The 20,086-nt window shown below is 44.9% G+C and overlaps 2 protein-coding genes across 6 annotated transcripts in view; one reads left to right on the plus strand and one right to left on the minus strand.

The window, feature by feature from the left end:
• The window catches only part of LOC106747966 (laccase-4-like), a 52,187-nt gene extending 43,404 nt beyond the window's left edge, over positions 1-8,783 (minus strand). Inside the window, exon 1 of the mRNA XM_014626042.1 lies at positions 8,558-8,783. The gene's annotated coding sequence lies outside the window, so the exon portion shown is untranslated. The remainder of the gene's footprint in view (positions 1-8,557) is intronic.
• Positions 8,784-8,902: 119 nt separating this feature from the next.
• The window catches only part of LOC106747965 (calcium-transporting ATPase sarcoplasmic/endoplasmic reticulum type), a 49,186-nt gene continuing 38,002 nt past the window's right edge, over positions 8,903-20,086 (plus strand). For 3 of the 5 annotated variants that reach the window (XM_014626032.1, XM_014626034.1, XM_014626031.1), the window contains exon 1: positions 17,358-17,475. In XM_014626032.1, the coding sequence (XP_014481518.1) occupies positions 17,358-17,475 (118 nt within the window). Of the gene's footprint in view, positions 9,183-12,454; positions 12,638-17,283; positions 17,476-20,086 lie in introns of those variants that run through there. The other 2 variants (XM_014626029.1, XM_014626030.1) reach the window with 2 other exon arrangements.

Here is a 20,086-nt window from a genome sequence, read left to right on the forward strand (position 1 = left end):
CTATGTTATATAAATACTGACACTTCTTTTTGAATTTTTCGTACGTATAGATCTTACGTAAATGTGAATGCGATGATTGCGCGCTGCTTTACCATATCCAACGGAAAATCTAACCGAGATATATATAAACATTTTTCGGCAAACTTTTCGTATCCTTCAAGGCCTCTAAATTTTATTGGGAAGGTGTAAAAATTTTCTTTGCAATTTTCTTGATCGGAGCTTTGACATATTCGGTATGCTGCGGAATTTCTGCATCAGGTTAATATTTACACTGACAGCTAGATATGTTGCTTTGAAATTTTTAATTATTTTAACTTTAATTTTAATTATTCTAGTAACTAAATGAACGAAACTGGTAATTAAATTTCATTTGTATTGTATGAACAACTAATTTTTAGCTGTGGAAGCTGATTCTTTTTTCCGTGCGCATCCCTTATTTTTAACCTCTTCGTCGTCCACGAAGATCAAAGGGGAAATTACTTAAAGAACGTACGCCTCTCAATCAACGTCTCGTTTATCCGCGGATAATCGTTCGCTGACGATGTTTAAGTCTCGTTTCAGAAGGGAACAGCCATATACATAGAGCGACGAGAACGGGAGTAATGCGGAGCTAACGCGGTAACACTTGACTCGAAGTCGTACAACAGTGCACTTTGTCTTGACGATTACGTTGATTATACCAGGTGCCGAAATTACATCGAGTCATCGCTGGCTAAGTACATCGGTACTGCAATGGCTCGGGGGGAACAAACAGGTGCTTCTTGAGTGGGGACTCGATGAAAACCGCGATTGTGCTCGCATGGCACCGGGATATACGTCTACCATTGGCAGCATTATCGCATCGATGACGATTTCCGCCGATATCGAACGCAAATCGACTGGGAAATATCGAATACGTGGGATACCTCAGTCATTATTTCTCGAATCTATACCGGCTTTTATCTCTGGTATTTCCGCGCGCGAGAGAGAGAGAGAGAGAAAGAGAGAGGAACTTAACGAATCTAATTTGCAAATCAATTCGAATTTTCGAGAATGTCCACGTAAGTCGGTCCTTCGATTATCACGTTTAATTTTCGACACGTCAATACAATTCAATCGGAAGTTTCTAGCTGTATATTTTAATCAATATATACATAAATGTATATATACATATATAAATACGTGTCAAAAATAAAATGTGATATTTGAAGGACCGACTTACGTCGGCATTATCGAAAGTTCGAATTGGTTTGCAAATTAGATTCGTTAAGTTCCTTTGTTATATACATATATACATATTATTGATAGAGCCAAGTATAAAAATGAGCTGCTCCGTCCGCATTTACTTTTTAAACATGATCGCGAGTACAGCATCGCGCTACGCGTTCTTAAAATGTGAAAATCCATTCTCGGAAGAAGGAAGAAAGAGAGATAAGAGGTCACTTCCGAATTAATAAATCAAGCATCACGATAGCATACGTTGTTCACGGAAAAAAGTTCTTGCTGGCACAGCAAATTGTTAGTTACTACAGGAATGGCAAAACATTTGTTTGGACAGCAAAGAGATTTGTTAAGAGTATCAATTGCCTCTGCTGGATATACAGACGGCAAAATAAACTGGTTATGCTTAATTAAATTTTATCGTTGTCGCAATAACGTTTTTCTACAATAAAATTACTTTTTTTTCATCTAACAAATGTTTTCGTTGTCTTCATAGTAACTAACAATTCGCCGTACTAGTAAAATTATTTTTTTCCATATTGATACCGCCCGCAACGACAACGGCACAATCCATCCCAGAATTAGCGTGGCGAACTCGCTCCGATTTGGGCGGTTCAACGGCGAGGAAACGCGTGTCATCGGGAACCGTCGGTGACAGACGGTATTATATTATATCGATGTTCTCTCTCTCTCTCTCTCCCTCGCTCTCTTTCATGCGAAGAACACGCACCGATGTGCCAGCAGGTAGGACGAATCGGCAGCTATGTAGATGTCGGACTATATTTGGGACGTTGAGCTACGGTTACTTTACTGGCCCAGTTGGCCGTTGATCGGACCCCCCGCGTCCCCCTGCCACTTGGCCGACCGCTTATTTTTAGTTAGGTCGCTAGCCGTGTGTGTCGGCCCGCCTAAGACCGACTGCATCGCAAATTGCACGGCCGCGGGCAGAGCAGAGCAAGACAGGGCAGGTAACGAAGAGGCGGCGGGCTCACGAAGACGCGGACGTAGCTAGCTGGCCGTGTTTATAATTAGCTCAATGTTACTCGTTCAAGATTTTACATAAGTAGGACCGATCTCCGCGAGAGGAGAGTTAACCCTGAAAGCGCCGTTGTGCGCCGGGTGTATTCGCGGCTGCCGCTCTGCCCGGCGATCTCCCCTTCGATCGATCGCCGTGCGATAGAACTCAACCTGTACTCTACCTCGACTATCGGTTCCAAATATTTCGCTCTCATTTCTATGTTTACGAGATCGTCGCGTGTAAAATCGTATTTCTTTTTCATTTTTATAAAAATGTCGTTTCCGTCCATGTAAAACTCGCATAAATTGATTCTTGACTGGCCCTTGACTAGTCCTTAAGTGGTTCTTGATTGGTTCTTGATTAATCTTCGACCGATAAAGACTCTAGTCTCGATCAAATTTATCTTCGATTGCTTCTTGAGACTCGCGCAATTTTTGTCCCCGTTTTCACCGTACGAATAATCGACTGACTGGCCAGTCATCATTCCGATAGAGGTTCGCTAGAAATCGCACGTTCACCAAAAACTGATCGTTCATTTCACTCATTCCGTACGAGCGAGAAATCATCGACGTCATGTAGGCGACGACGGATAGCATCATCATCGGCGTCTACGTTCGCTTCGCGAACGTTCTTGATTCGTGCTCAGTAGAGGCCGTGCGAGCTTGACAGACGCGGCTGACCGTGTTGGAGGCTTCCTACCGGAAGGAATGTCACGCACGTCACGAGGCAAAGACCCGTGTAGTGAATCACATATAAATAAGACCGCACTCCGAAGCGACGTCTTTCAATTCGCTCGCCCGTATGTACGCTGAGACACTTTTAACTCTTCTAGATAAACGGACGGCTTTTATGTCAGGACAGTCCACAAGTTCGCGCGTATTTTCGAGGACTCTTGAAGCAAGATAAATGTATCGCGATTTATTTCGCTTTTAACGATGATACGTGTGCGTTTACCTATCGACTCTTTGTTGCCGTCATATTGAGAATCTTTTTATCCTGTTTATATCGCGTGAATTGTGTCACGTTAGATAAAAATGAATTGTGTGTTCAATGTAAAAATATGTATCGGCAATTCATACAAGTGTATCGTTGGTATTGTTACTGCGATATCCGCGTTATATTTTAAGTATCATTACGACTAATTCGCTCGGAAAATTATAATGTACTGTTATTATACTACGATGGAGAAATGGTAGAGACCAGTGAAGATTTATGACGACGCTAAATCATCTTGTCGCAAGAAGGAAAGTTTAATACCTCGCTGCAGTTTAGTCGGATATATATCGGTGGTTGTTAAACGTGGATCGCAGAAGCACGTGAAACAAATTATAGAGACGAGGAAAGAGAAACAAGGGCCGTATGTAAAGTGTATCGTGCTCGCTGAATATCTCAGTTGCAGACTCTCAAAACTCGATATTTCTCAGGGAAAATTTAACAGACGTCACCATCAACAAACTTTCATTTCTCGACGCAACATTTACGAAGATCGTATCAATGAAAGAATCTGTTGACGCTCTATAGATTTGGAATATCCCGTACGCTATGGAAATGTTTATGTTTTCCGAATACTAATGATAAATAAATTTGTTAATCGCCACAATAACCCAGAAATTAACTTCCTACACATCATTTTTTAATGTTTCTTAAACTTATGTAAAATTTCGCCAATTTCGTCCCCTTACGAACTGTCGTGGCGGTAATTTCCCGACACTGATGACGTTGTTAGACGTTGAAGACGCTTTCAGCAGCAACAGAGCTCTTCTGTTCGGCGATAGAGAGAAGACATGAGACATTGCTCTTTGATAGCATCCTATAAATTCCGACAAATGTCGTCCCCTACTGGCGACGTTCTAAAATTACCGCGGTGTTCTTCCTCCGGAAAGCAATTTTTGACGAAGTATGAAGGGTCATTTAGCATCCGCCATCGTGTGACAGTTTGGAGAAGATCGATGCAACGGGGCTACATATGGCATGCGACACGGTTGTGTCTCTACAAGACATCGCGATGGCCGTAATTAACGTGAAAGTTACTGTAAAAAGCAACGCGCATTAATTTGCATCATGAAGAGATCGTGGTTCCGCTCTGATTGTATGATAACGATCGATCGAGCATGAAACCTTCCATTTCGACGATAATATGAAGAACGCTCTTCTCGATATTCTCTCGATTCTTATCTAAATTGAACGTGACGTGTAACAAATGAAATTTCTCGTCGCGAGTAAATCGAGCGGCAATTATTCGTTCGCATGTATCTCAAATCGAGAGGAACATATGTTCGTGAGTAGTCTCATCGCGTTTCACAGGTCCGCCTCGGTATTTGGGATTTATTTTAGGGTATATTACGATAGATGACGATGCTGATCGTTCGTGCCGCCCGTTCTGGGTGGTCTCGTCACATGACTGTTTAGCACTTCATTTATAAAAATCGTTATAAATAAATACGGTTCTCTTTGTCGACGCCGACGCACGCGCGTGCCCACAATGTTTTCCAGTTCTGCATTTAGATTTAGGGTCTGTATTTAGATTCGTACGAGAGCCGCTCTGAAATTTCGCTTTAATGTCGAATAAAACTCGGCGAAACATATGTTCGGTCCACAATAATAATTACAAGTCTTTTTGTCTCAACGATTTCGAAATTCGTCGTTAAAACCATCGAATTTCCTCGCTTCTCCTCGGACATCAGGATACATGCGAGTTATCGATAGGCGGCGTGAATCATCAGTTCTGAATTCATCTCGCACCGATACTTCCGTCGTAATATCGCTCTCCTCTCAGAATAGCAGATTGCACTTGTAAGACGTACGTAGCCGGGGCTCCTCTTCCGAGCTGATGAATTTAAGATCTCCGAGGCACATCGTGGCACTGGGCGAAACGGAAAGGAGCGTTTCTAACGTAATGATGCTCCAAAACATCGCTATAACGTGGGCCACGTTTTACGTAAGACTTTGAGTTTCGGCTAAGAATAACGCCGCGCTTTGAACCGGCGGTCAGAGTAAGCGACGAAGTAACAACGTCTATTTTGGTTTGCTATAATGAGAGAATGCTGATAGCACGGACATTTCATGGGGGACGTCCGTCCGACTGGTTCGGACAGTTCGGTCTCTCGGAAATCTGAAAGTCGAGACGGTGCTTCGTCGTGTTGCAAATTCAAGGACTGCTGTCTGTCAGCTCATGGCGGGCAGTGTTGGAATATATCTAGATAATTATATTTAGGTACATATCTAGATACAAAAGAAGTTATCTAATATCTAATTTAAGAAAATAATCGTTTATCTGATATTTGTATCTAAGGTGCAATTTGGTATTTATTACCTACTAAGATATCTATTATATGAAGAATTTAAAGCCCATATCATAATATGTGAAGTACAGTCGGAATCTCATGTATGTCAGACAATATTATGGCTCATAACGAGAATACATTATCCTGGATACCGAAGAATAATATTATATTAATTTTATCGTAAATTTTTCTCGCTACATATCTGTATAATTCATAATCAGAGAATGAATCGGAAGGAAAGCAATTTCGTTTATGTAGCGAGATTTGATGTCGATCACTTCGATCGTACACTCCGATATCGAGGAAATAAGCTTTTCCAGAACACTGTTACCGAGACGTAATCGTCAACACTGCACACCCATTGATGTATTGAAAATAAACGCATTCAGCGCACCAACTTTCGCGATAAAACGTATATTGCACCGACATGTTTATCCAGCGTCCAGACCGCTCGTAGCTTCATCTTTGAAGTATATTGCGACGAGGAGGTTTTCCTGGAAAACGTCCGCCTTTATGACACGCTTTTTCGCACTTATCTCCGGTGTCCTAAGCGATCTATTCTCATCTTCTCGTTTCGCAACGGGAGTTTCAAGAAATTCGCGTGTGTTAAGCCGTTATTGATTACGAATCTCTTTTTTCATCGCGGAGAAAGAGATCAGTTGCATATTTTATTATTAATTATTTCAAGTTAATCACACATATGGCAAAACTTTCATGTTCTACTATTAATAATCGACTTACGTAGCTCTACCATTTCATATCTCAATTCCATTCAATATCATCGGAATCGCAACTACGATTCCGAAATTAAAAAGTGACTTCTCGCAGGATTACACGAATTTATCAATGTTAATATATCGTCATTATATCGGAAAACCTAACTATATTTTATATTCATCTTTTCATATATTCATCCTTTCATACAGTTTTGAAGGCTTGGAAAAAACTCGGTCTTTTTTCATCTTTCCGCGGATTTTTTCGGTTTCTTTCCCAAGAAAAACGCGTTTAAAATGCGTTAATTAATTTGTTTAAAAATAATCATTATATATTATATATTACATATTTATATTCACAATGTATTCGGTTGTAATTCTTCGCAGATAATATGTTATTACTCAACACGTAACATATTAACTTCATTTAACTTCAGTTAAATGCAAGCAATTCTTTATTTTCACGGAAAGAAGTAAATGTGGCAGGTTTTACTGCCATATCGAACAAACATGTCAACGTGAACGAATCTTCTCAAAACGAATTTTTTTATCCTTGGGAAAGGAAAAATTCGCAGAAAAATGGAAAAAAAAACGAGTTTTTTTTTAAACGATATCTTTTCACTATTTTAAACGGCGTCGAAGTTAGTTGAAACCGTGCGACTCTTCAAAACGATTCGCGTTTGATTCTGGCGCGACGAAATCGAATTGCGCACGACGAAACTGGGACATCCTATACCATACTCTGCCCTGTCATGCTACAGTGCATTTCGAATAGCAAATCCGCGATGCAATCCCGGCGTGGTGTGCGCGAGATAACCCGGAGGAGGACTTGGCAAATTCGGCGAGGCGCGCGCGGCACGAGTGATATCTCACGAGCAAAACCGACGTACGACGGACCATGCGCGCGGGCACTGGTACATTAAATGTATTTAGAATACTAGAAACGGGCCGTTGACCCGGCTCTTTCTCCCGCACCCTCTTTCACGTGCTGCAAGGTGCGCATATACTTGGAACGTTTGTCGCTCGCTGCAGGGAGGATGATAGGTCCTCCTCCGCCCGTGCGTAAACGCGCGAAACGAGCGCGTTATCTCGACGTGAAATTACGAAGTGTCGTAACTTGCAATTACATCATCCTTACAAGCCAGCGCGAGCAAATTTTATTAAAAATAATTTAAAATCTTGCACAAGAACGATAAGTAAAGAAGGAGAAGCATAAGAATCATTATTTAAAGACAATACACGCACTGGTCTGTTGTCTACTTTAAAAAGAAATTTGATAACAATCAAGGACCATAATATCATGTTCTTCTTTACTGTAACATATAGTGCTATAGTACGATGTATGTACTAAATAATTTTTGGTTGCAACAACTAAACAATTTACTTGAAACTATTTAACTGAATCTTGGTAATTGTTATCAAATCCTTCTTTCAGTGAAGGGTTAAAACGGATTAAAACGATCGTTATGAAAATCTCGATCGTATTAACGAGAGACAAAGACGGAACATTTAGAGGAGAACAAATTCCTCAGCGGAATGCTCGCGATGAATTGTCTCCGGAGTTGTACCCGATATCGCATTTGGATATCCGCCAGACCTATTTTCGTTCTCGAAGAAAACGCGTGCCTTGTATAATTCTAATAAGAATAATGCCGCGAGCGCGGTCGAATCGAAGTTGCGTATTTATAGATCGCCTTTAAACGCGATCTCTCGCTTAAATTTCCGCGGGACATACCATCGTTCTGCCAATTTTGATCTCGACTTTTCCGGTGCTGCTTATAAAATTCCGTCCTAAACAGGGTAATGCGAATACGAAGGAGTTTTAATCACTATCGCATGATGTGATCTCTCGGGAAGAATTGTACTTAAAAAAATCAACACGGACTACGCGATATCCCACTTGTTGATCTCTCGAGGAAAATTCACTGTCCTTCGTCATTCTTTCAGGAATAATTGACGGATCCGAATCCTGCCGAAAATAAACCGAAGCGTGTCTTCTCAACTCCGTCATTCTAACAACGAGATGAAAAAAATATAAGGTGGAGGATGACACGTGCCACTCCTCGAGACCGCCTCGAGCATTTATTTTGTTCTCTACACGCGAATAAAAATTTACAAAACTGGGTCACACAGCAACCCAAAGAAAAAAAATCGTGCGATTATTCGCTCTATCGTGGCAATTATTCACTCGTTTCACTCTACTTGTTTCTTTTTTCGTCCACTCCTTCCATATTAGGCTGTTTTTTGCAACCCTTGAAAGAAAAACGTTTCCCATCCATCATCCCGAGCAACCCCGTTTCTTGCGATATATCCGCGCGATACGAACAACCTCGGAAGATTACCTCGTCTTCATCATGCACGGTGTGTCCTGGTCGTGGCGAACAAAAAACCATTTTTCTTCTTCCTCCTCCTCTGGGCAGCTCGACGTGTCGTGCTCTCGAGAAATTCGAAATACGGAATCTTCACGCGGCGCTTAGATCGGACCGGCCGCGTCTCTCCTCTCGTCTTCCTCTCCCTCCCCCTCGGCTCCTCGGATTCGAAGGTTAAACACAAAAAAACGACGACGACATCCACGACAGCCGCCGGGACCACTGGCTTCCGGCCAGACTTTGGTTTTCGTCGTCCGGCCACCAGGTAGCGACGCTTACGGACTATTTAAGAGAATTTCGCGGCCGCTCGGCGCTTCGTTTTGTTCGGCAGCGCAGGCGTTGCTCCCTTTGTTGAATGTTTGTTTGTTTCGCTTCCCTTTCGCCGTCGCGAGCCTCCACGTCGTAAAGGTCCTCCGAGTCGAGAGCGGCGCGTCGACGGTACGACGACGATGCGCACCGAGGAGTAAAAGCCAAGAGCGAAGTGGATCGAAAGGAAAAGAAGAACGCAGCCGAGGTAGCGGTGTGATAACGTTCGCCGGGGGTGGTCCATGCCCCCCCGCATCAGCTCCGAGTGCAAGAGTTGAAGACGGAAGCACCGGTAAGTCCACTTGCCGCGCGACTATGAGGGGTGCAGTTGGCATAGTGCTCGTCGTGTGACCAAGCGCGAGATCAGTGACGACGGCGGCCTCCGTCTCTCCGGAGTGGAGAACACGACCGGGAGATAGGGAGGCGGAAGAGTGTAGTGACAGAAAAACCAAGATGGATTAGCCGTGAAAGACTCGTTTGTGACCGATGACATGAGATAACCGTCTGAGTTAGCGTGAATAACCGCCCAGTTTGAACGCTGAGAGCAAGGGCTGCGCGACGCTTGGGGAGAAAAACGCCTCATTTGCGGTGCTGGAATCTCCGTTCGCCCCGTTAATCGCGGCGGAATTTCGACGACGGGACGTTAATCGCAAATCGGGAAGATTCGGGAGCGCCTCGTGTGAGACTCGAGTAGGGAATCACTCCCGTTGATTTGAGAGTGGTGAGACGTGCTTCCTCTCAGAATGAGATTGATCGACCGCGCGAGAGGTGCGTCTCTCCGCTCGCCGTCCCCTGCTCGATGATGAATTCCACAGTCGCACGCGTACCGCCGACCTCTCGCATGACTTCTCGACGTAGCCCCGACGCCGTGCGAAATTCCGAAATTCGGAAACAACCGTGCCGTTGTGAAGTTGTCGCCCGGCGGAGTGGAAGCGCGACTACCCTCGAACGCCTGGCTAGGCGAGAACCACTCCAGAGCGTTGCGAAGTGAGATCCGCGTTTCGATGAAAGTGTGAAAGTAATCGATGCCCGGAAATAGAAAATTTGCCGAAAACCGCAATAATCGGGAATGAAGCGATAATAGGAAAAAAAATTGCATCGTGTACAAATACGTACGTTGTTATTCAAAGAATCGTTATCGGGAAGTTGAACGATTATTTATAGGACACTGTCGAATGTCTTATCTCACATTGAAAAAAAGTGCTACATTCATTACGTTCATTCTCATTTTCCCTTCATTTTCACTCATTCATTTCATTCATCATTACTCCAATAGTTCTGAGTAAATTTTTACTTGAATTAAATAATATATTTACTTGGTGCAATTAAAATTGACTTAAGCCAGGTAAAAATTGCGCCCGGAACTATTGGAGTAATTATTTACTTGAATGTAGCATCTTTTTCAATGCGGATAAAGAGAAGGAATTTTTGAATATGATCGCAAAATAGCCGGAGCAACGCACACGAATCTCCGGCCTCCTGTTGCATTAATGTACGTGCTGTTTCGTTGTATTGTGCAACGTACACGATTGCATAATGAACACTCGTGCGGCTGATCGCGACGGGATCACGTGTCCGTTTCATTCCGCGCGGAATTAAAATATTCCGGCGCATCGCGCGCCTCGGGGATTTCGCGAACAGCTCGGCGATAAAAGAGAACGAGCCAATAAAAACGCCGTCGCGAGATCGCCCTTCGCGTCCTCGATCGTGCGCGTGAATTCAACCCGCGGCTTCACCCCCGTCGAGAAGTGTAGCAGCCGTCGCGCATTACTCGACCTATAATAACTAGAGCCAAGAATTCATTTTGGTTTTTGTAGGTCACCGACGCGCGCCAACGTGGAGCGATTTTCGCGGACCGGGAAATTATCTCAGGCGCGACGTCGCGTAATCCGCGCGATCTTAAACTATAATTAAACGGCGCTATAGGACACCAGCCAAGCGGCGTAAACTGTACGCAGGAAGGACACGACGCGTGTGTAGTTCTACGCACGGAGGAAAAGGTTTTGCTGGAACGGCGAATTGTTTATTAATGTGGCGACAGCGGAAAGACTTTTTATGCAAAAAAAAAAAACAATTTTACCGTTGTAATGAAACGTTGCGAAAACGATCAAATTTCGTTGGCACAACCAGAAATCGGTATTCTCAACAAGTCTTCCTGCTGTCCAAACAAATCTTTTTGCCGTCACTGTATTAACAAACAATTCGCTGTCCCAGCAGAACTGCTTCCTCCGCGCGCGTTGGTGGAAAACCGCGAGCGATATTGCGAGGCGGAGGCGCGCGCGCGCGTAGCGTATTGAGTTTAATTATTAATCTCCGCTGTCGAGCGTCGAACGGATTTTAACTCTGACACTTTGAGCTCAGCGGATTAACGTCGAACGTTCCGACACAGGCGCGCGGATAGGTCCTTCCTCCCGCCTTTTCATATCTTTTTTTTTATCTCACGTTCTTCGGTACTCCGATAATTTCTAACCGCCTGTCATACGGAACTATTTTTAAAGAATCTCAAAGGCATTCTGTTATCTTTGGCGATTGGTCCGCAGTGGAAATACATGACGGACGATTCCGTGTCGTGCGTACGAAACGTGTTAATGCGTGCACCGTCCGCGCAACACGGCCGGGAATCGCCCATATGGCACCACGTCACAATGGCATAACACACAGGGTCATCCACACGTTGCGCTATTAATATTGCAGGGAACAGGTTCGTCGAATGCCGAAAAGGTCGAGTCCGATAATGCGGTCCGTTTGTCCATTAAATAATCGCGATATTGTGCGATCTGCCAAGATAATTAAGTTAATTAAATTTGTTTCCGTGAATTCGCGACAAATTCGCAAATGTCTCGTGATGCGTCGGACCTTTATTTACTAAATACAAATCATTTCGACTAATTTCTTTTATTCTTATAATCGCCACGGGGAAGAAACGACGGCTTGCAAAATCGTCGTGTTTTTTCCAAGCTGTCCGACAGAACACACTCGGCCGTCGTCAAAACGAGCCCGAAACAGTGCACAGCGCGCCTGTTTTTAATTTAATCAAGTCCGCGGACGCAGGAGGTTCAAGGGATTAGTCCGCGCGATAGCCTCGCGGATTCAGCTTTGTTAAAAATTGCCAGCTGATTTTCCACGAAAATCCAAGAGAACTCGGGTGAATCTGTACAGGATATTAAAAATCCATGTATAGGAATCCGCATGGATTGTTACTTGGCACCTGAGTTTCGGTGCAAATCCCCAGGAGTAACCATGGGATTCTGTATGGACTTCCCATATAGATTATCACCTGGTTTTTTTTCAAGGGATCGTGTTTTCAAGGGACCTCCTCCTCGAAAAAGAAAAGAAAAGAGAGACAAAATTCGCTTTAAAACGAGCCAGCGAGAGCTAAGGACCACTTCGAAATCGGCGTGGTCCTCGGGAGGACGCGCGGAGAGGCGGCGGGCGCGATCGGCCGCGGAGCGGTGCGAGGCACCCGAGCATCTCTGCCAAAATAATTAGGAAGTCGTCGTCGAAGACGTGCTAAAAACGTTCGCTCGGGCGCGCGCGAGATTTGGCCGGCTAGTCGCGTCCCGGGCGCTCGAGCGAGCTGGTCGTCCGGACAGAGTCCTCGGGAGTCCGTAGCGGAGTGTGGTACCGCAGTACCGCGCGACCGGTCGCCGAGCCCGTACCGCGCGGCGTGTCCTTCGAGGCCGAACTGATGCGAGCGGTTGCGCTCCGTCGTCGAGAGGGATAGCCAGCCGCGCCAGCGTCCAGAGGGTTAGTTCTCTTCGAGCCCCCAACCCCAACACAGAGTACCGACTTCCGGTGGACGAAAGCCGAAACGGAGGCTTGAGATCCCGTTTCGTGTTCGCGGTGTAGCGCTAACGATAATCTAACCAGAAAAAGACGATGTAGTCATGATAGTGGTTGGTAGTGAAACGAAGGTAGAGTCGATTGGGGAAGGTCGCGTGCGAGATTCGTCGCGGATCAACTCGTCGACGTATCTGTGACGAGATCTGTGGTCGTCCTAGTGGTTCTTTACGAATAGCTAAAATCCCGCAATTCTCCCCGTTCATATATATATATATATATATATATATATATCGCGAGGTCCGATTAACGCACTCGGATTGGCGGCGAGTGAGTGCACTGATGAGAAAAATCGACGAAATCGAACCCCGATATTGGCGAAGAGTTAAGGCTCTTCACGCGGAGTACTGCTTCGGATCGGTGTGTTAGTCTCGTGAATGAATACCAAAGGTTCTTTTGCGGGAAATTGTGTGTGACGTGTATAATTAACCACTTATCTCGGCGTTTTAGCGGAATTATTTCGCGCGCCGGCCGCGATCCCTTTTTTTCTCTTTCGCTTCGATCTTCTCATCTAACGCAGAAAGTTGTCGCTCGATGATTATAGAACGCGTCGAGAGAGAGAGAGAGAGAGAGAGAGGGGGGGAGGGGAGGGAGAGAGTGGGACACCATGATCCGTGTTTAATTAAATTATATTCGTCGGTATTTCAATGGGCTCTTTTATTCCGAACGCGTGATTTCCTGAATTAACGCAAATAATTAATATCCGATAATTAACTCTTTTTTTCAATATTCTTATTTATAGTTTAATTATCTTGAAATGCACTCATTTTGACTGCATCGTTATCGACACTCGAGTAGTATTATGAATATTTGAAAACCGCACAAATCGTCGTTAAAATTGTCCAATTAATTACTCACCCGTATTTCGATGAGCTCTTCCGTGATGAGCTTCGCCTTGAATTCCTGAGTCAGGCAGGAGTTAACGTTCGGTTGCAAGGAGATGCCGTGAGAATCGCAGATACACGTAGTTAACGATCTGTTAACAATTAACGAGCGTTTTAATTAACGGGTGTTTTTTTAGCTATGCAAATTAGAGCGGAAAGTTGAGGTCGCATGAATACGAGGGATACCTCGCGAGTGTTTTATATTGCTTTAACTTAAACTTGAAACTTTTCAAGATCATAGATCATAGATTTTCAAAAATAGTTAAGGCAGAGAGAAAGATTTTGCACACACGCACACACACATACACGTTGTGTATTAGCCGCGTGGTTAACCGCTCAAACAATACGAAAGTCCGAAGGATACCCAGAAGACATCTAAACGACGTCCGAAATATCCGGCATCTTTTAGACGCATTATAGACGTCATTTTGGAGCCCTGCCAACGTGTTAGCAAGATTTTCAAGCGAGTGCTCTTCGTTCCGAGCCGTTTCTCCGCTTCGAATTTGCAACTTGGTAACGGAAAGTAAACGTCCGATGATTATAGAGCCGGTAGACGGGATGTCGCGAGAGTTATGGACGTGTATACTTAACCGCTCGCCGCAGCACGTGGTCGTATAAACGTCCCGTGGGAAATATGAATCTCCGTGGGACGGGGGAATTTCGCGAAGTGTCCGGGCGGCGCGGCCCCGGGATCGGCCTTACATAATGCGAGGGGTTCGCGACGCCCGTTTAACGGGATCGCTCGCATAAATCGAATGTGCTTAATTTTAGCCAGAAGAAAAAGAAAAGAAAAACAAGAACCGATATCCGCCGGGACGATATTCGGGAATCGCGAGATATACACTGTGACAAGTCGCTCTAGTCGCTGTGATCGAACGGTAACCTTGGCTCACATGTGCAATTCCTATACGGTACCTTTGAACTTGACGCGAATTTTAAGATCGTGCCGCGCGCTGATCTTGAACGTCGATCGACAGTGACGTGACCGATGCAATAATGGGAGAAAGAATGTTTGGAACTCCACGATAAAGCTGGAAGAATGCATATCGCATCGCGATAGCGAAGGGCACACCTTCGCATTTTCCCGTGAATTATAATTTACCGGGGTGAGTCCTTGTCTAACCTCACTTTATCAAAAGAAATTCCAGCTTTATCGCGCGTCAGGCGATAATAATATTCAAGTTACAAATTCGTTCGCTCGGATCGAACTAATACACGCACATACACGCACGTCTCGCCCCCGGACAGTGAGATATTTAAACAATCTGTCTGCCTCCCCTCGTCGTCGTCAAAACCCAGCCTGGATGACGTCGCGTATCGGTGGCATGCGTAAGAGATTCGAAATAGATAAAAAATAGCCGGACTTTATTTTCGGTAATTTCGCGCGTGTTATTCCGAAACGCGCCGATTCCCGGCTCGCGTTATTTTTCCGCGTTGCGAGATGCGCGCGTCACGGGGAACGCCGAAGAACAGTCGAAGGGACATTGTTCGGCGAAAAGTTGAAGGATCGAAGTCTCTCACCATTCCTCGGTCAACACACGAACAGTCGGCGGCGACTCATCACCCGCGACGTCGCGGTTACGTAAGAACAACACGCCGCGGAGCCGCCGGTCCCGCCGGCGCGCGGTCTTAAAATACGCGCCAAGGAAATAGCCTGGCAGAGGCCTGAAAATAGCCGTACACGTCACGCCGTGCTCGGCCAATGGCGTCGCTCCACATGCTCGCTAACCGCGCGACACGCCACGACGCGTGTCGCCGAGACGCGCGCGGCCGCCACGCCGATAGGCGGAAAACGCGCGCCGCTCGCGGCACGTCGCTCCGCAAACGGCTCGTTCGCGGAGTCCGACCTTCCGCCGGCATCCCTTGCGGCTCACTCGTGCGATTAACCAACGATTAATCGTCGATTAATCGTTCTCGTTGCTGCGCGACGGACGGCGCGATCGTTCGCGCTGCGCGGCTTCGCGGCCGCACGATACCGCCGCGTGCCGGCAGGCGGCGCTGACGCTCGCGCGATGATTCGCCCGTTTGGCCGTGCCAGTCTCGCGGAAGCGGAGGTCAGGTTAGCATTCGCGTTGGTCACACCGTCGTGGAAAATGACGTGCGTCTCGTGCATCCGCGCCTCGTGATAACTCACGCGCGACTCGCCACTGCAGCAGCCAGCACCCGTGTGTTACGGCTCTTTCGTGCTTTCCATTCGGTCGCCAGAGACTCGTGCACTCGTGTGCTCGTCAGGACGTGGAGTTCACCGTGAAGTTCGTCGCGGGAGAAGCACACGCGCGCTGCCACCGCCGCCGCAGTCGTCGCCGTCGCCGCCTCCGCGCGGCTAACCTAAATATTCGGCGGCCGTAACGTAATTTTTTCTCTCTCTCTTTCTCCCCCTCTCTCTTTCTTCGTGTCCCACACCTTCCCTTCCCCGTCTCTCTTTCTCTGTCCGTCCTTTTCTTATTCTCTCTCTCTCTCTCCCTCTCTCTGTATCTCTCTCTCCCTCTCCCTCTTTCGTGTACACGCTCTCGCTCCCCCGGTTGACACGTCGTCATCAACGGGACAATCGTAGCCGTCGTCGTGCGTCAACGCAACGGACCTGCTCCGTGCAGTGACAACGCGAACACGAGCCGCGAGTGTGTGTTGCGCGGATCACACGTCGCGCTTCGAGCAGTGAGTCAAAATCTCGCGGTGAAGTGCGTGCCGCGCTTCCGCCGTCGTGCCTGTCCACGTCCTCTTCGCCGCCGCCGACTCATCGCGCGAAACTACCGTCGAGACTCGTAACTCCGCGCTCACCGAAACGTAACACCGTGGGACGATCCTCCACCTCGCGAGAGCGTCCTTGGTACTGCAATTTATTTTATTTCTCTTTCTTCTCTCCCCTCTCCCTTCTCTCTCTCTTCTCTGTCTCTATTTCTCTCTCTCTCTCTCTCTGGCGCGTAGCATACGTTTCCGTAGTAGTAGTACGCGGTGCGTGTTAAATTTGTGTGGCGAGCTCCCAGTGAGTGCTTCGATAGTGAAGTTTCACCCTCTGTTATCCTGTTAGGGACCGTTACATCAGATAACGTTAAATCCCGGTTAAATTAAACTCCTCTCACCTGACTACGTCGTTGCTGACGATGTAATTTGGAAAGGGATAACTAGGGATTACCAAGTTTTAGTTCTCTATCACACAAGTTAAAAGTGTCATGAATTAAAGCAAATTAAATGTTCATCCCTGTGTGTTTTCGTTATTTTGGCTTTGTTGACTGTTATTTAAGGTTTTATTCTGTATATATGCATAGATTATTATGAGAGCATTTTTATATTTGAAAGTTAACCTTGTGTACGCGTCTGTTTATGTTTCACTATTAATAATAGAAGGCACCAGGGAATAGGTTGTATGGAAAAAATTGATTTGTGACCAATTTTGTATCTACTAACTTGGGATTTTAAAAGAAAGATGACGTATAGGACGATCTTGCACGTATTAAATATCTGGTAGTCTTTAATTTACTTATTTAAGCATATGGTCTTTATGCAGTGTTTAGGGTATTAATCTCTTCGACAAAATTGCAAAGGATCTATTTATGTTGCGGTATTTTTCTTTTTGGCAATTTATGGCATATCTTTAATTACCCTGTATTTAATTGTCTGCCCTATGGGATGCATAAATATAAGACTAATATTAATTTTATTAATTTTCAGAAACTGTTTGTGTGAATGTACATATACAATCACTAAGAGGATAACATTGGTGAAGCATCTACGAAGCAGTAACCATGGAGGACGCCCATTGTAAATCCGTGGAAGAAATAATAAATTATTTCGGCGTTGATGCCGACAAAGGACTAGGTCCTGATCAAGTCAAGAGGAACCAAGAGAAGTATGGTCTCAACGGTGAGTACTTTTTCCATATACACTCTCGGAGTCCTCGAATAAATTTGCGGACTTCGCGATATCGGACCACCCTGATCACTCGGTTAAAATAAAGCCCGATTGAGATAAACACTAATCGCGTTCGGTCGCGCGCCGAGAATCTGGCGTTCTTCTTCCTTTCTCATTTTCGTCGAGGAAGAATCGAATTTCAATTCATTATTTCGAAAGACGATGAGAAAGAACCACTCCGTGGTATGATGAGTATTTACATGTCATTACGTACCCCACGCACGCTCGGAAATCGCGAAAATATCGCGCGCCTGCTCGCCCTGCTGAGGTCGAGGAGCGCGGTAAAAGTGGCTTCATCAGGTTGGTAGTTCGCCGTGTAACGCCACGCGTGTTACTCGTCCCCACCACCACGACGCCCCGACTCTACCACCGCCAGTCACTTCCTCATACACGTGTTCGAAGTTCGCGGTATTCATACTACATACGCGATGACGATTACGTGTATCGTTCGATCCCGACCGTAAGACCTATCCTCGACATTCCGCCGTATTTACATATAAGCACCTTGGTGACACACACGCGCGCGCATGTGGCAAATTTTTTATACGCGTAATCTATCTAGGTGATGGAAATAGAAACGGCATAAATATCGTAATAATAATTATAAAGCGAACTTTCCCGTTGTAGTCGCTCGTCGAGAACGATCAAGGAGGCTTTCACTCACGGCTACTCTGTTTCGTGGTCGAACGATCGAGTCGACTGCACGGTGATATCTGTCGATATGTTTAATATCTCACTTCGTTTCGAAAAGACCGCCGGTTATTACGTGTAATTTCGTGTGTCCGTCGATAGGTTATAATAATATAATGAAGGGCGTTTAACTCATCGACGTTCCAATTTCCGACGAGCCGCCTCGAGCCGAATCGCCCTGTACTGGCCACGTATGTGTTTCGGGAAACGCGTTCCGAATCACGCTGACGTCAGCAAGTTAATCGCGCGCCCGAGATTTAGAATAACAATTCTTCGCGATAGCAACGCAACGCGTAATTCTTCATCGATAATCTCGGCACTCGACACTGATTAACGCGTCAATGAGTCGCGACAAATATATTGCGATAAAAGGTCTATCCCCTTAATCTTCTGACGCACGATCCAATTTTCATTTTATCCGCCGGCTATGAGCGACACACAGGATTGCCACAGGCCTGGAAAACAGGGAGAACTGAGAAAAGTCATGGAAATTTAAGTCGGTCGGGGAGAACCTGAAAAGTCAGGGAAAGTTATAAAAGAGCCTGGAATTTTGAACTTCGCTCGGGATTCCCTTAAATGCTTTTATTTTAAAGAATACTTACGAACTACTTATTAATTAATTACGTATCAACATTTATAGTCAAGTACATTCAAAAATCGCGCACTTTACAGTTATCGTTTATTACGTGTTAGGATTGTGTAACAGGAAAAAACTTAAGCAGTAAAACGTAAGCAGTAGGCAAAATGACATTCCTCGACCGTAAAGAGAATAATCGAATATGATTGGTCAATCTTATTCAGCGTTTTTATTTAATCGTCCTTTTTCGTCACAATTGCATTCTTTTTTCCAATACTTGTTTATTTTTTATTGGCCTGAATTTCCATTTAGGATTATATCATGTTACTAAATTTCTAAGTGTTGTGATGCTTCTAATAATATTAGCTACCTTTCTGCAGTCCCTACTTCTTTTACGTTAAAATTTAAGATTACATATTGATCATAAAAAATTCTCCACTGTCATCTGGAAAACATGAAAAAGTTTGGGAATCTTAAATTTCATTTTCTGTGACAACTCTGGACAACGTTTTAATACAAATTAGATTTTCACGTGCTTCCTCTCTCTCCTCCTTTCACCCCCTCTTCTTTTTTTCTCTTTCTCCCTCTCTCTCATGTGATATAATGTGACATATGCACTGCAAAGTTCTCGGACAGAGAAAGAGAAATGGTATCTCCGCAATTTGCATGCGCGATAAGCAAATTATGCGAGATGTACACAACACCGCGTTATCACGTTGTAAAATGCATCAGATACCATTTCAGTACGCGCATGCTTCTACTCTCTCCGTTTTCCTTCCTTCCTTCCTTCTTCCACCGAAACGTCAATTATCGAATTGTGACTCGAAATTAAAAATAATAGTTTAAAAATTTTGTAGGTCGCAGTATATAATTATATATCAGCCCGAATTAGAGTTTCATTATTCAAGTTTTCATATATTCCGCCTCTCTCGCGTTACGCTGCAATGTAAATCGCAAGTTGTAACTGTGTCACATTATAAACTTTTTTTTATTTTCGCACAACAAAATTACATATAATCGATAGTCTCGTTGAACTTTTTTTTATTAATGCACATATTAAATGCACATATATTCTCTCCACCGTGGAATTAAATTAAGAAGCCGCGTTATGAAACGTAGTTTTTGTAGTTCGATGTCCCGCTAAATATTCACGCGCACCGTTACGTCGCGCGGGCATCACATAGTAATTTTTATCGGTTTAACGGCTTCGAAGTTAATCCTGTCCGGCAAATCGTCCGAGAGATAGATAGAGATAGAAAGAGAGAGAGAAAGAGAGAGAGAGAGGTGGAGGAGCAC

Source organism: Dinoponera quadriceps, unplaced genomic scaffold (assembly GCF_001313825.1).
Source record: "Dinoponera quadriceps isolate SergipeBrazil2010 unplaced genomic scaffold, ASM131382v1 scaffold2167, whole genome shotgun sequence".
Classification (NCBI taxonomy): domain Eukaryota; kingdom Metazoa; phylum Arthropoda; class Insecta; order Hymenoptera; family Formicidae; genus Dinoponera; species Dinoponera quadriceps.